At 35.5% G+C, this 15005-nt stretch overlaps 2 protein-coding genes across 2 annotated transcripts; both read right to left on the bottom strand.

Moving 5' to 3' along the window:
• Window positions 1-3975: 3975 nt before the first annotated feature.
• On the bottom strand, window positions 3976-8422 carry LOC141623146 (metal transporter Nramp3-like). Its single transcript, XM_074439215.1, has 4 exons — window positions 7693-8422; window positions 6021-6157; window positions 5012-5664; window positions 3976-4543 (listed from the first exon to the last, which is right to left on the bottom strand). The coding sequence occupies exons 1-4, from the start codon at window positions 8217-8219 to the stop codon at window positions 4322-4324; spliced, it is 1539 nt and encodes a 512-aa protein (XP_074295316.1). The 5' UTR covers window positions 8220-8422; the 3' UTR covers window positions 3976-4321.
• A 5885-nt stretch (window positions 8423-14307) lies between these two features.
• Window positions 14308-14859, bottom strand: LOC141617044 (zinc finger protein 7-like). Its single transcript, XM_074434213.1, has one exon. It carries the CDS (start codon window positions 14857-14859, stop codon window positions 14308-14310), a length of 552 nt encoding a protein of 183 aa, XP_074290314.1.
• Window positions 14860-15005: the final 146 nt, after the last annotated feature.

Below are 15005 nucleotides of genomic sequence, written 5' to 3' on the forward strand. Positions count from 1 at the left end.
TATAACTACGTTAGGGATAAAGGCGCCCTATGACTTCTCACAAAAGGCAATATTTATTTCTTTATTACTTGGTATAAACTCTATCCGCTATCCCCCGTAAAATTTTGGGATATTCTACGTGGTAACCTCGTGTTTTTTTTATTTTCTACATGGTAACCTCGTTTTTAACAAAAACGCCTTTGACTGACCATAATTCACGATCAAAATTTCTGAAAGCGGCGAATTTTTTTCAAATCGACCGGCTTTACGAGATCTTTGATTTGGAAAAAAAAAATCAGTTTTTGAACTCGTGGCAAGAATTACGGTTAGTCAAACTTTAAACTAACTTTAAACTTTGATTGATCGTACCTCTTTGTAGCGTGTTTTGAATGCGACATTTTCTTTTCAAATTGACCGCGTTTATGATATCTTTGATTTGAAAAAAAAATCGTCGCTTCCGAAACTCATGGATGTGCGTTACGGCCAGTCAAAGGCGTTTTTGATGAAAATGAGGTTACCATGTAGAAAATAAAAAAACACGAGGTTACCACGTAGAATATCCCTAAAATTTTTAATTTTTGAGCATTCTAAACACATAAACCTAAAATAAGTCCGTGCATTACACGGGTGCAAAAACTAGTTAAATAATCTACAATCAAATAAACGCTATGTAATGACTTGAAATTTTCTTTCTATATTCAATTTGTCATAATTTTATTCTTTGAAAATTATTATTATTTTTTACTCCCTCCAATTTCATTTATTGTTCCTCTTTCCCTTTCCATCCATTTTCCTTATTGTTCTCTCTTTCCTTTTTTGTACAACTTTGTGTGGTCCAAAATCAATTTGATGTGGGGTCATGTATATTGTGTGGTCCAAATTAATTCTTTTATTTCTTATGCCAAAAAGAAAGGGGAACAATAAATGAAATTGGAGGGAGTATTTTTTTTCATAAATAACTTAACCATTTCCATATATGTAATGACTTAAAATCTATATAATAACATAAAAAGCCTACCTTGAGCATCATATTGTGACACGTGGCAATCTTAGAATCTCTTGGAATGATGTGTTTAGTAGCATTTGTGTAATCCTATAATTAATTATGGCGGCATAATCAATACTGCTTTTATGTTTCAAGTCCCTAACTCTTCAAATTTCTAGCTATTTATCAATAACTGATTTATTTTTCCAAAACATTAAACGCATTGTCCACAAATTTTTAAGTGAAATAATGGGTGGAGTTAAGCATGGTCCAAACGAAGAGCCATATATACAATAACGTAAAAATGCTAGATTGAGTAGCTAATAGAACGATACATGGCGGAATACAATTACATGGTAGATTAAAAAAAAAAACAAATTAAAAATAGAACACGAAAAGACAAAGTAGTAGTCACCCATCTTATGTAAACTTTCATCTCCCTAGCATTACTTCACCCCATAATCACAATATTTATCTCTCTTTAATGCAGAACTTTCATATTTTGCTATTATGAAAATTCAACAAATTTTATGTATAAAAGGAGATCAATTAATAAGAACTCTAACATATTCTTAACAAAAAAAATTGATCGTTAAGTTTCTCCTTTTTTATGATTTACTCCATTTTCATTACTAAAATATTTAATTTATATATTCTATTAGATTTTTCAAAACTTTCCGTTGAAGAGATAAGAGGAAAAATAGAAGAAAATAGAATGACAAGCATTTTTATTGTAAAGTTTGTTCTTGGCGTTGTTGAATGTTGATGAAGTGATTTGACATCGTCGATGATCGAATATGACTATCTATTATGGTGGAGGGAGGTCAAGCTTTGGTGAACAAACTCTAGTATCTTAACCAAATTATAATTTTAGTTTTTTAGTCTCACATCTTTAATATTGATAGAATGTTTTTGAGAAATTTTTAATGTATTCATAATTGATAATGTGTAGTGAATTTGTTTGGATTGTATTAAAGTACAATAGATTAAAAATGTATCGACCAAAGCAAGTTTAGAGTAATTTGTAAGTACAATATTCTCTTATATTTTCACGAGGTCGGTTAAAAAGGTAGCATGTCTTTTAATTTCGAATTTTTAACGTGGGAATTTTCATGAATATCTATATGATTTTATCTATTATGCCTATCCCATTTAATTTTTTTTCATAAACGCTTAAGAGAAAATGAGTGAAAAATATTGTAATGATTAAATATCATTAATTATTTCCAAACTTATAATTATGGTAATACTTTTTTTGTAAGAGGACAACTATGGTAATACTACTTACTACTTTCATAAGATTATCATTTTAATAAAGTTGTAAATTAAGAAAAGTATTATACATGTCGAGCAAAAACGATATCACTCATCTACAACAGTCAAATGAGAATAATAGAAACATGATTCAATAACCTTTAAAGAAGAGTTAGAGAAATCCCCGTGATTTTCACGGGAAATTAAACTAGTTTTATACTTAATAACTTATCTTTGTTTTATTTACAAATAATTTTGATTTGGGCTTTATACAACGTCAACCACAAAATTTCTAACCATTCAATTTATATATCATTATTAAGGCAAACTAAATCCTCTAGTAGTCAGACAATATGAATATGCACGATTTTAAATTCGCAAAAGAATAATAAACTAATATAAGAAAAAATGTTACTTATTAAATAAATATATTAATAAGGGAGCTTATTGGATTTGCTTAGTATTCTCCACCCATTAAAAGAACACAAATAAGAGTTTTGGTGACAACTATCCTTAATTTAGGGGGCGTTTGGTTAGAGAAAGGGAAAGGGAAAGGAAATTAGAAAGGGTAAGAGAGGGAAAGGTAAGGGATTACCTAAAACTTAACTAGTTGTTTGGTTACATCAAGAAAATGAAGTGTAGTGAGTTGTGGTTTGTTTTGGTGTACGGGTGGTGGTTTAGGTGGGGTGGTTATAGTGGTGGTGATGGTGGCGGTGGCGTGGTGGTAGTGGGGTGGCTGTGGTGGTGATGGCGTCATGGTGGTTATGGATGTGGTGGTTTATGTGGGGTGGCTGTGGTGGTAGTTTAGGTGGTGGTGGTGGTGATGGTGATGGTGGTGGTGGGGGTGGCGTGGTGGCGTCATCGTGGATGTGGCAGTGGTGTGGTAGTGGTTTATGTGGGTGGTTGTGGTGGTGGTTTTGGTGGTGATGGTGGTGGTGGTGGTAGTGATGGCGTCTAGATGGTGACGGGTGTGGTGGGAGTCGTAAGTATGGTGGTAGATAAATAAGGTGGTTGAAGGGTAACAAGGGTAATGAAATCTCATACCTTGGAGGTGGTAAGGAATTAGATGGATTGAGAGGTAAGGAAGGTAATTTCATTCCCTTTGTTTGTGTCAAACAAACACCAACAAAGGAAATCAATAACATTGTTTCCCTTTCCCTTTTTTATAGACCTCCAACCAAACGCCCCCTTATATTCTATGTTCCATTGTATTTCGTTATGTTTTATTCCTAGAAAATACTAAAATGGCTCATAAGCTAGTTCAAAGGACCATAAAAAAAGGAAAAGTAAATTAAAAAAAAGAAGAAGAAGAAGAAGAAGAAGAAGAAGAAGATGAGAATTAAACCCAGGATGTAATGATTGAAAGACAGAATTAAACCCAGGATATAATGATTGAAAGACAAAAACTCCTACAACTGGAGTAAGTCTGTTTTGTTGTTCTTATCTAACACTTAGTTATACTTGTTCCGTTATTAATTTTAATTGGGGTAGCAGAAAATTGACTATTTTTACTGATTTTTTTTGGTGCCGCGGGTAGAACCATCGACAACGAGGTCGTCATTGGCCAAGGCTAGCCACAGTTGGATGAAGTCGTCTGAGATATATCGTCCAGATAGGTGGTTGTATGTGGTGGTCATTAAAAAACGGTCTAAGCTTAGAATTTGGAGTTTTACTAGGAAGAAATTTGAAAAAAAACATGATACAGAGTACGAAGAATCAGAAGTCATACCACATCTCTGGACTACAAACAGCCTTACTAGCAAGAATTGGAGTAGTTTGTATAATATCTTGCTGAATATTTGATACAACAATACATTTTTTCTTTTTTCCGACTGAGCAGAGAATACAACCAGTAGGCACCAGGTAAGCTCCCTTGTAAACAAGGGGCTAAATGGTAACCACCATTGCTACAATACAAATCCTTCTAGTTACATATGGCACATAGATGATAATTAAGCCACTGTTCTAAGTTTTTTATACAAATATGCCCCTCCAACCTGAAAAAGAAGAAGACGCGCAACTAGATGTTAAGAGCTCAGATGTTAATATTGTTTATCAAGAGTTGTTTGATGAACGCTGAGCGCTGAGAGAGGCGAATGCGAATTAGTTGACAACAGTCATGGTGTTTTTCTGGTTACTGACTTTCATCCAAGAAGGGACGGTAATGCTTTTCACAACAAGATATGCAACAAATAGAACATAGGCCGCTGTGAAAACGCAAATTATGGAACCAAATAGCACTCCCCTTGCTTCTTCGGAGAAGAAGTCCATCATTAGATACCCGTTTATCACAATCACCAGGCCTGCCACAAGCCATGCCAGCGTCTGTCCAAAAAAAAAAAAAAAAAAAAAAAAAAAAAAATTAACCTTAGTCTTTGTTCAATACATAAAATTACTCGGCTGAGATTTTTCTCATTAGTAAGGCATATTTTGTGGGAGAAAAAAGTCTTGAGATGTCTTCAACAAGTCATTGAATATAGGTACTCGTGACCTGGGTTGAAAGTTGAAACCCATGTGCATCAAAATTTGCCTTCCGACTCCCTTTACACACCAAAATAACGAGAAGATAAAAAAACTCGAGAAAAGTTATGATGGATGATGCTCAGTTACTAATAGTATAACATCGAACATTTCATGTTAGTATAAATTACTATGATTTCCGAGTAGACTGGCAGAATGACCCGAACTCTACCCGGGACCGGAATTAGAAAAGTGAAAAGTACTATGTTCCGCTGAAACTAACTTCCACCTAATAAACAGACCGCAATATCAAAGCTGGTTTGATTAGCATACCTTGAGTACAGGGCCAATCTTGAAAGCACCCATGATCTCTTCCTTAGAAACCAAGTAAAGGAGTGGAATGAGAGCAAAAGGTATCTGAACAGACTGCAACACATTTAGCCACTCATTTAGGGTATCTAGCATATCGTCCGAGGTATCAAATAGGATGGCAACAATGATAGTTGGAATAATAGCACAACTTCTAGTGATCAATGCCCTCATCCACTTCTTGAGTCTAAGGTTAAGGAAACCTCCCATAATGAATTGCCCGGCATAAGTGCCAGTAATAGTGCTACTTTGGCCAGCAGCCAACAGACCAACACCCCATATGTACAAAATGGGGAACAAACCTCCCCCGTACTTGTCTTGAAGGTAATGTCCTGCATTGGCAAGTCCTATGCTCTCGGCCTCCGGTGTACCATAAAATGACTTGGCAAAAACAGTAGTCACAAAAAGATTAATGATAAAAGAGACAATTAGGGCAATCGTGGACTCAATTGAATAGTAATTAAGAGCCTCTTGAACTTGTCCTCGCTTGCTGTGGTCAACATGTCTTGATTGTACCAAGGCAGAATGTAAGAATACGTTATGAGGCATGATTATACAACCCACAACCCCCACAGCTTGCTGTATGGTCTTTGAGCTAAGTTTGGGAACCACAATACCTGCAAGCATAATAATATAGTATGTTCAAGTACGCCCCACAAAATATGATACTGCCTCAATCTCATTTATATCATCTCCATTTGAGTGATTTGACTTTGGTAGTCAAATCCGCATTTTCTCATAGTATAATATTTTCTAATTTGAAGATCATAACATGAAAATGGTTGTTACGATGGATCAAACATTTTCACATTTTATTTCTATATAAATTTGAAGAAACTAATACTCTAGTTATAATTGATATGATCAGCAACGTAGAATGGCAACTAAATATGAGGTGAAGATTGTACGAAGTATAATGTAAAGACGCTTTTCAGGGGAAACAGGGAAGAGGTAGAAAGAGGGCTCTGCTCACCAACAAGTAGCTCTGAGCCACTAGGCTTAGTATCACCAAACATCCATGCAAACGCGACAGCCATCGTTGCAATAAGAACTGCAAAAACTGCTTCCAGTTTCCTCACACCATAGCTTTCAAGAAATAGAAACAGGAAGCTGCAAAAGAACCACATAGACTTAGTTCAGCATCTAGCCATTATAGAACCCAATGGATGTCTTTAATCAAATAAGTTGTCACCGAGCCATCACGAGTTCATGATGAAACAAAAGTATAAGCATAATACTGACGCAGAGAAGAACGTTTAGGGAATTGAAGTAATGCTGTAAGTCCAAGTACTAAGCCATAGTATCAGAGTTACATTCTTTTTACTGATAGAAATTACTGTACTGAATAGGTGACAAATGCAACACTTTTTGCCTGATTCAAAACATTAGAACACACAAAATTTAAAATTAATCGAGGATATCCTTGTAAACATTCTTCTATATCACATTAGCCATAGATAAATCTGTTCAAAGCTGCTTTGCTATGTATCAATATTTTCATTATTGTGAAACAAGAAAATCTGTTTAAAGCCAAGTGTCAGGAATAAAAAGAAATCATATTCCAATTCTCCAACAATTTTCTCTCTTCTTTACTTTTGACATTGAAGACAACCCACTACTTCTATTTGCAAAAGGTAAAGCAAGTTGTAGCCATATAGCAAGGCTAATAAAATTCGAAAAACCATTTCCATCCAAGAAACAAAAGTAGGATGAAGTGATAAAAACCCCATCAAAAAGTTAACCAGTTAACAATAAAATATCACCAAATGAACAACAAATTAAAAGAATCAGTCCCCACCAAACCTAAGATGGACTTTCGTAATTAAATTCAACTCAAAACACGATTCCTGATAGTGAGTCTTGAGTGAGAAAATTGTGTACATACAACTAAACCATTAACCCTATGATCAAATGAGGAGTATAACATCAACGCACCTCGTTTAATGCAGCATACAACTGCCTAATACGAATGTGTACGAAACAAACTCGTTAATCATCATACACGCAATCCACATAGCACAAACTAACAAAACAAAATGTTCTAACACAATTCCTTTACAACAAAACTTAAATCTATATAATACTTGTCCATACTAAGAAAGAGACTATAAAAGCCATAAGCTAGATTCAAAACTCATTTGTATAAACCATCAACTACCCATTACCCATTTTAAAGTATTTTTCTTTAGCGCACTTTTATCTTCTTTTTGGCTAAGTGGACACCACACCTAAATCCAAGATCAAACCCATACAAACCAAGCTAAACTAACATTACATTCATCTAAATTTTTATCAATTTTTATAACTCAACATACCAAAATTCACTCACTCTGTAAAACCCAGTGATGGAACTACGGAACTAAGGGGGCTAGTAGGGGTGATCATCCCTAGCCATTAAAATTTCAAAATCTTTTTAGTTAAAATTTCGCTTTCTATTCCAATTTACCTTATCCATCGATAGTTGGCCCCCTAACTACAAGTTTCATCAATAACTCATTCATAGGTAAAACCTATACTTTAGAAATTGGGAGCAGTGAGATTTGAATCCATGAAACCATCTCAACCAAAAAATTTAAGCTGATGGTTAGAATCCCAAACAAAAACAAAAAACCAGAACCGAGTAAATAAAAAATAAAAAGAATTACCAATCAAGAGCAGTAATAAGAACACCAGACCAAAGAGGCAAAACCCCATGACTCAAAATATTAATAGCAATAGCACTTCCAATAACCTCCTGAATATCCGACCCAATTAACGCAAGCTCCGCCATAACCCACAACAACAACCTCGCCCAAGTCGGATACTCGTCCCTACAATGTTCCGCCAAATGCCGACCCGTTGCAACACCTAACCGGGCCGAAAGCAATTGAATCAATAAACCCATCGCCGTAGCCCAAAACAATAACCATAACAAGGAATACCCGGCAATTGCACCCGATTGTAAATCACCCTCTAAATTACCCGGGTCTAAAAACGCTATACTCATTAGAAAACCCGGTCCGGTGAATAACCAAAGCTTCCTCCATGAAAATGGCGGCGTTTTATCCTCGAAAACGGTGTCGTTTAAGTCGACAACATGGATTTTCTCGCTTTCCTCGTACGCAACCTCCTCCTCCAAGTATTCTTGTGTATCACGCAACAATGGCGTTTGAGTTTGCTGAGTGTCGCGCATTTTTTGACGGATTAAATTAATATTTTAATTGGAGGAGGGAGTTGGGGTTTTTGATAGAGGGGATTTGTGTAGAGGGTTAAGAAATGTGGGATTGTTGCATGGAGTATTTAACTGAGAAATTGGGGGTTAATTGTTTAGGATTTTTAATTGGGAAAGGAAATTCGTTGGCTTTTTTGAGGTTGAAGTGATTAGTAGTGGGACATGAATGGATCAAGGATCAATGGATTATTGTGACTAGGAAAATGACATCTTATGTGGCAACTGCAGTGGGGCTACAACTTACGAGGAATTCCACCTCATATGCCTATTTTACCATATGTCCAACTCGACACATATTGGTTAAGATTAAAACGGGTAAAATAATATTTCACTACAAATAAGATAAATATGTTGTTAGGATAAGATTATTGGTAGTTATGAGACAAGACTTGTCAAAGTTTTGAATAAGACTCACTCAAGACTGTCAAAATCTTAACAAAGTTTTAAGTTGAGTTTTTAAAATCCAAGACTCGACTTAAAACTTTACCTAAGTCTCACAAAATTTTAGGGTTGTCATTCAATAAATAGCTCCCATGTGTAATTTTTTTTTCTTTTTTCTTTTTCTAAAAACTTCATAAGAAAAGTGAGGTGAAAAAGTAGAGTTTCAGGGATAATGTATAATGTCTGAAGTAAGTATGAGGAGAGTCTCGACAATAAAAAAAAATAATTAAAATTAGTAAAAAGCTGATGTGGCAGAGTCTTATTGATAATTATACCCTTAGTCTCTCGACATTTTATTTTAAGAATGATAATGTCACTACACTTTTTGTTAATGTAACAACAATACAAGTTTAGTTTGAGGGCATGTTACTATTCACCGTCTCATATTTATGAGTGACATTAGTAATTTCAGGGTGACGTTATGTTTATCTTTACTTTTAACCTCTATAGCATTTGATCTGTTTTAAAAAATAATTTGTATAATTCTCTTATAAAACGATTTTACAAAAAAACTAGTCTAGATAATGATAGTCGTTTTACAAAAAAATATTATAGTTACTGGAAGTTTTTCTAGTGGGTTATTTAAGTACTCGAAAATAGTACTTGGTTCTTCAATATCAATTTTGTCCCATTTTACACAATAATTCAAGTACTCCAAATTCAGAGCAGATCCTCTGTCCCATTTTATGTTTCATCTTGTGTCCCATTACTTCTAACACTTTGATATATAATGTTACCATTTTTATTATTTCAATTGTGATGTGTCGAGATCTTAAGGAGTTAAGGGGATGGGACACGAGATGGGACACAAAAGTGGAACGACGGGTGATCTCTACTCCTCCAAATTAATAGTTCGTGCTCAAGGTTATCTTTTCTATCAAAGTTTTAGTAGTTTTAAACCTTCCTCCGATTTATTTTACTAAAGTTGATTTCTTTTGTCCTAAATATATTCGTCAAAGGTAAATATAAATACTCCGTAACTCGTCAAAATAAGTAAAAGAAAAAAAAAATAAGTAAAAGAAAAAAAACGACATTAAAATCAATATAAACATTTAAAAAAAAAATTAACAAGGGAAGGAATATTTGGGCAAAACATAGCCATACAATCTCTAACAAGAAGAAGATATAGAAGGATAGCAATGAATATTGGGAAGTAAATCAAACAAATTGGCATTTCCTAAAGTGACCATACTAGAGGAGTATAGTGCAATTGCTGAAGGACTAGTGTGGAAAGGGGGACGAAGTTGCGCATATGAAAGTAGACAAGTGTGTAGGGCATGCCGTTCTCACGTCCCCGTCCTTGATCGTGTGCCAAGCTCGCGTTATCTTCCTTATTACACACTCCTTCCTTTTTTTTTATTTCCTTTTTCAATTCACCTTCATCACGAAACTAGGTTATCTATCCCATTTCCGTGTCTTTTATGTTTTACTGTTTTTATTTTCTGACACATAGTTCTCTTATTATATTTACACAATCATTTTGATGATTAATATTTATGTGTCAAATGTAAAACTAGTGGAACAAAAGATAAAACACGAAAATGATGCAAGAACTACTTGTCTTTGTTTTTTTTTTACCTTACACCATCTATAGTGCATAGTGCAAACAACCACAAAAAATAATGATATTTTCTATGTTGATTTGTGTCGATTAACTAGGGATGGCATCAATGATTTATGGAGTATGTATTTAGTCTAAATGGAATATAATGAATTGTCCACTTTTATTCTTTAATTCTTTATCAATAGTTTGAGTGATACTTAAGTAACTCATCTCTATCAAGCTTACTAATTCCACTTGAATATAAAATTCTCCTTATACGACAATACGCATGAATTAAAAATAATGAATCGAGAACTCCAAGAGATTTTACCATGGTGGATAAGATGGGAAGTGTCGTGAACGATATAATTCTAATTTGTTGAATATTCTTTGTGTTGGTATTGAATTGAATTATTCTCATTTAGACCTTTTTGAAATTAGTTTGTAACAAATTTAGGGTCGGCCCCAAAGCTAATTCGAATTAGACAAACCTAAAAGTTCCCATAAATGTGAATTAACTTAACGCAAACTTTGTTTTTTTTTTAGACAAACGTGTACTATTTCATATAGACTATAAAAAAGGAGCATACATAAAATTCGATACAACAAAACAAATTACAAAACAAACATAGGGGAATTAGATACCCCTAAAACTAGTGGACATTGAACTAACCGAATTAAAATTACAAGCGAAACTAACTGAAACTGAAATATGACATTTCTTAAAGGGTGAATGATAATAGTCCTCGAACTTGAGCAAGTCGGCCTCCTTACGTTTTGACCTTTTAACTACAACAACATTATCCGTGTACCTGCAAAAAAAAGGTAAGGTATTGACAAAAACCGATGAGCTCTTCTCCAAGATAACAGCAGACCTAACCAATCGACCCCGGCGAATGGAATGCTTCACCTTGCGACAACACTTCATGCTCGAGCTCTCTTTAACTGCAGCAAATTGAAACTGAACCGTGGATACCTTGCTAACCATAGAGGAATCAGACGAAAACCGCTTCTTTTTGGCAATATGTGAAACAGACTCCTCATGACCAAACTCAACACTCTTAGACCCCAAATGCGAAAGCTGGTGGTGCTCTTCATGAAAAGGATAAGGAATGGGAACTGCTGCTTCCCTTGAAATATCTTCATGGGGAGTTTCCGTCGAAATAGAATTTGTAGAGGTGAGGGGACGAACCCTCAAGGATGACAACGATCTTGGATGGAAAAAAGAGAGATCCCTCCCGAGTAACAAATTCTCATAATCTTGGGCTGACAAACGCAAATTATTAGTAGGATGCTTTTTGTTTGAGAAGGAGTAATTTGCAGGCTTTGAGGTAAAAGTAGTGGAGGGATTACAATCGTCCTTAACTGCCAAAGCCGGATAAGCCTCGTTAAGACTTTCAGAGTCCATAATAAAGTCAGAACCAGTACCAACAATCATTTTTTCGGAGTCCATAATAATGTGAGCATCAGTTGCAGCAAGAGCAGGAGAAACATCATCCGTAACCAAAGGGACTTTACTACAAGACGCTACGTCCAAATCAACAGGTATTGCAAACTTATCAGTCATAGTATCAGCTTGCAAAGGTTTCTTACCTTTCTTGTCTAAGCTCAAAGGGTTAAAAGGAAAAGCGATCCGTTTCCCATTAACATTTAAAAGTAAGAGGTCAGCCACAGAAAGGAGTTCCCGATTAACATCGTTGTTTTGCGGTTCAAATTGTACAGCATGTTCAAAGTCATCAAGAGCCTCGGAGAGAAGATTTAAATGCTTAAAAGCCAGGCCCCTACGATATAGGGCCTTAACATTGGTCGGATCAAATGATAAGACGAAAGAGCAGTAACAACACACCCGATTATACTAGGACAACTTCAACTCACAAACAGCTAAATTTAGGACAAGGGAGAGGCAGAGGGAAGTGGCTACGGGCTGGTCATGCGCGGGTGGAAGGCCTAGGAAACAAACGAGTTTAATGGCTTGAGTGTAGTGACGAGCAGCCAAAACAAAATTCTCTTCCCTGAAAAGAAAATTGCCCCTATCTTTCACCAAATGGACATTGAAAATGGATGGTACCTCCAATTCCATAACCAACTTAGTAAGGTCATCTTCATCGACCCCATTATCATCCACAACAAACAAACCACAAAGATTAAGATGCAGAAATTGATAATCCATCTACTGAGATTATAACTATAACTAACTTCAAAAAGGTTTGAACCTAGCACAAAGATTGAGAGAAAACAAGATTAAGAGGAAGATTCAGAATATCCCCTGACCTAATTGGGATAAAGATCAGCAAACAAACTAGGAAAAAAATTAAAGCACACAACAAAAGGAACTTAGACAAGAAAAACACATAGCTGAGAGTCGGAGAAGTCAATAATTGTTGGAGATAAAGAGGCTGAGACAACAACCGCACGACAAATCATCAATCGACCACCCAAATCAGCCTTTTAAAATCGAAAAAGAAGGAAAACGATAAGCTAAAGGTTAAGGTTAAAGGAGGCTCTCACCGGCGGCTTGTGGGGTTCAGTGAGGCCGCCGGCGAGATTAGGTGAATTGGGTTTTACGGTGGGAATTAATTGGGATTTTATTAAGAGAGGTTTGGCGGTGGAAGCTCTTATCCTTTTCCAAGGTGAAATTTGTGCTAACGCAAACTTTGTTAAATCTAACATTAATCATCTTGAGCTAAACCAACCTAAAAGACTAAAACCAACATATTTGAAATTGCCAAAGTAATCCAAAGTGACTCGAACTAAACAACAAATTTGAAATAAACCAGCTAGCAAGCAGTTCATGTTGTTGTCCACTAGATCAGATTAAATTGGATCCATGACATATTAAACTCTTTAGTTTTGATTTAGTGTGATACAATTTTATTCACTTTGGATTAACCTGGCTCAAAACCATCTCGAATTTCATAGCAGATCCAAAATAATCCGATGACTAACTTGACCCAATCAATCTGTCATTCCTACGGAGTATACGAGTACTATTTACTAGGTCTTCCCTTATCCTTCCTCTTTAAAATAAAGAGAGGAATAAAACCATATTTTAAATTAATTATTAAATGTCTCAAGTGTACGGAGTATATCATAACAAAGTCTCACACCTACAAATAATGATAATAATTAATTAATTTAAAGTACGGAGTAGGAAAAAGTAAAATGGCCTCAACTTGCTGTTTCGTGTCATTTGACTTAGAAAATCACTCTATATAATACCGCAAATTCTTGTGTGAATGTGATTAGTACTCCGTATCTAAATTAGAAACTCGAGTTATTAATACTAAATATCAGCTCCGCTTAAATTATATTTTATCGATGATAATTTTGCATTGATGATAATTAATTTAAAGTACGGAGAGGGTAATGTGATTTTATTCCTGAGCGGCAATAATTAGCACGTCTTACTACTTTTTAATGTTTATGCAAACTATAAACTATTATTATCAGCGGTACTGGTCAATTCGACGTTGAATTTCCCGACATTTTTGGTCCTTTGACACACTTGACAACATTAGCTTAATGGCTTCCACAATTTGCCCACACTTTCGAAATTTGTGAGGGGTACATTTTTAATGAATCGAAGGACGACTTCTTTTGAGATGCAAGGATGGCTGCTGAATTTGTAACGCATACAACAAGGTGAGATATATCACAATCGTTACAATCCATCTATTTAATAACGGTATCTCAAAGCAAAACTCTCGTTAATCTGACAAACTGGATTATTACACACACGTCAATCGTCAATGGATGGATATATTATTCTCCCTTTCTCCAACAAAACATACAGCAAGAAACTTGAAGGAGAGGGACAAAAGGAAATCACGACCCCAACAATAAACTGAAAGTTGTATTAGAATATATGTAAAGAAAAAGTAAAAGAAGAAAATGCCTTTTACCTTTTACTAGATGTTTAAAATTATTCTCTTACGTCAGCTAGTGTCACTAAGACAACATCACATGAAATTACGACATGCCAACATAGATCAAAACTTGGTTATTTTAGTAATTAACCATGAACTCGGAAGACTACACCCAGAACTAGCTATTCAAGAATCGTGATCACAGACTAAGATTCAAATCGATCTCAGAATGAGACGAATCTTGATTGATAGGTTGCTGTTTTTGCACCCGAAAACTTCCAGGCCAAACCACATCAGATCCTTCTACAACTGCACACGGACTCGTGTATGTTCTCCCTAACATGTGGTCAACACCATTAAGCCGAGAACCACCCACGACAAAGGCATCTCGGCTGAAAGGCTTGTGAACAAGGGAGTGTGGGTGAACCCCAAGTGACCGAACCATTCCAAAACCGAAAAGAGGGAGCCCAATCTCCTTCATGAACAACTTATGCCTTTTGGCTTCCCCTCTTTCTCTCTTGTGAGCATTTTGGTGTCCACCAAGTGCTTGAGAGCTACAAAACCTCCTTTGGCAAAAACTACATGTAAAACTCTTGCTGCCGGCTTGACTACCACCACTTCGCACAATATCATCTGAATTAACTTCATCTTTCTTGACACTTAAACTTAACCAATTCCCTGACTTGTCTTTCATCTCACGGACCTCAACACTTTGGTCTCGGTCACTTCCCTTCTCAAACATAACCACCATTTTCAATATGACGCGAATTTTGTAGAGATGAATGAGAGAGGCTGAGAAATGCTTGGTTTGATATAGGTGTACTGGAGGTAGGAACTAGGAAGCTTGACAATTACACTTATATAGAAAAGTATCTCCTCGGTTAAATAAGCGAAGAC

This window comes from Silene latifolia, chromosome X (assembly GCF_048544455.1).
Source record: "Silene latifolia isolate original U9 population chromosome X, ASM4854445v1, whole genome shotgun sequence".
Lineage (NCBI taxonomy): Eukaryota > Viridiplantae > Streptophyta > Magnoliopsida > Caryophyllales > Caryophyllaceae > Silene > Silene latifolia.

Coding starts and splice junctions, on each gene's coding strand:
- LOC141623146 (XM_074439215.1), bottom strand. CDS start 8,219: ATGCGCGACACTCAGCAAACTCAAACGCCATTGTTGCGTGATACACAA. Junction 5,665..6,020: donor TGGCTCAGAGCTACTTGTTG/GTGAGCAGAGCC, acceptor TTATGCTTGCAG/GTATTGTGGTTCCCAAACTT. Junction 4,544..5,011: donor AGATTGGCCCTGTACTCAAG/GTATGCTAATCA, acceptor TTTTTTGGACAG/ACGCTGGCATGGCTTGTGGC.
- LOC141617044 (XM_074434213.1), bottom strand. CDS start 14,859: ATGGTGGTTATGTTTGAGAAGGGAAGTGACCGAGACCAAAGTGTTGAG.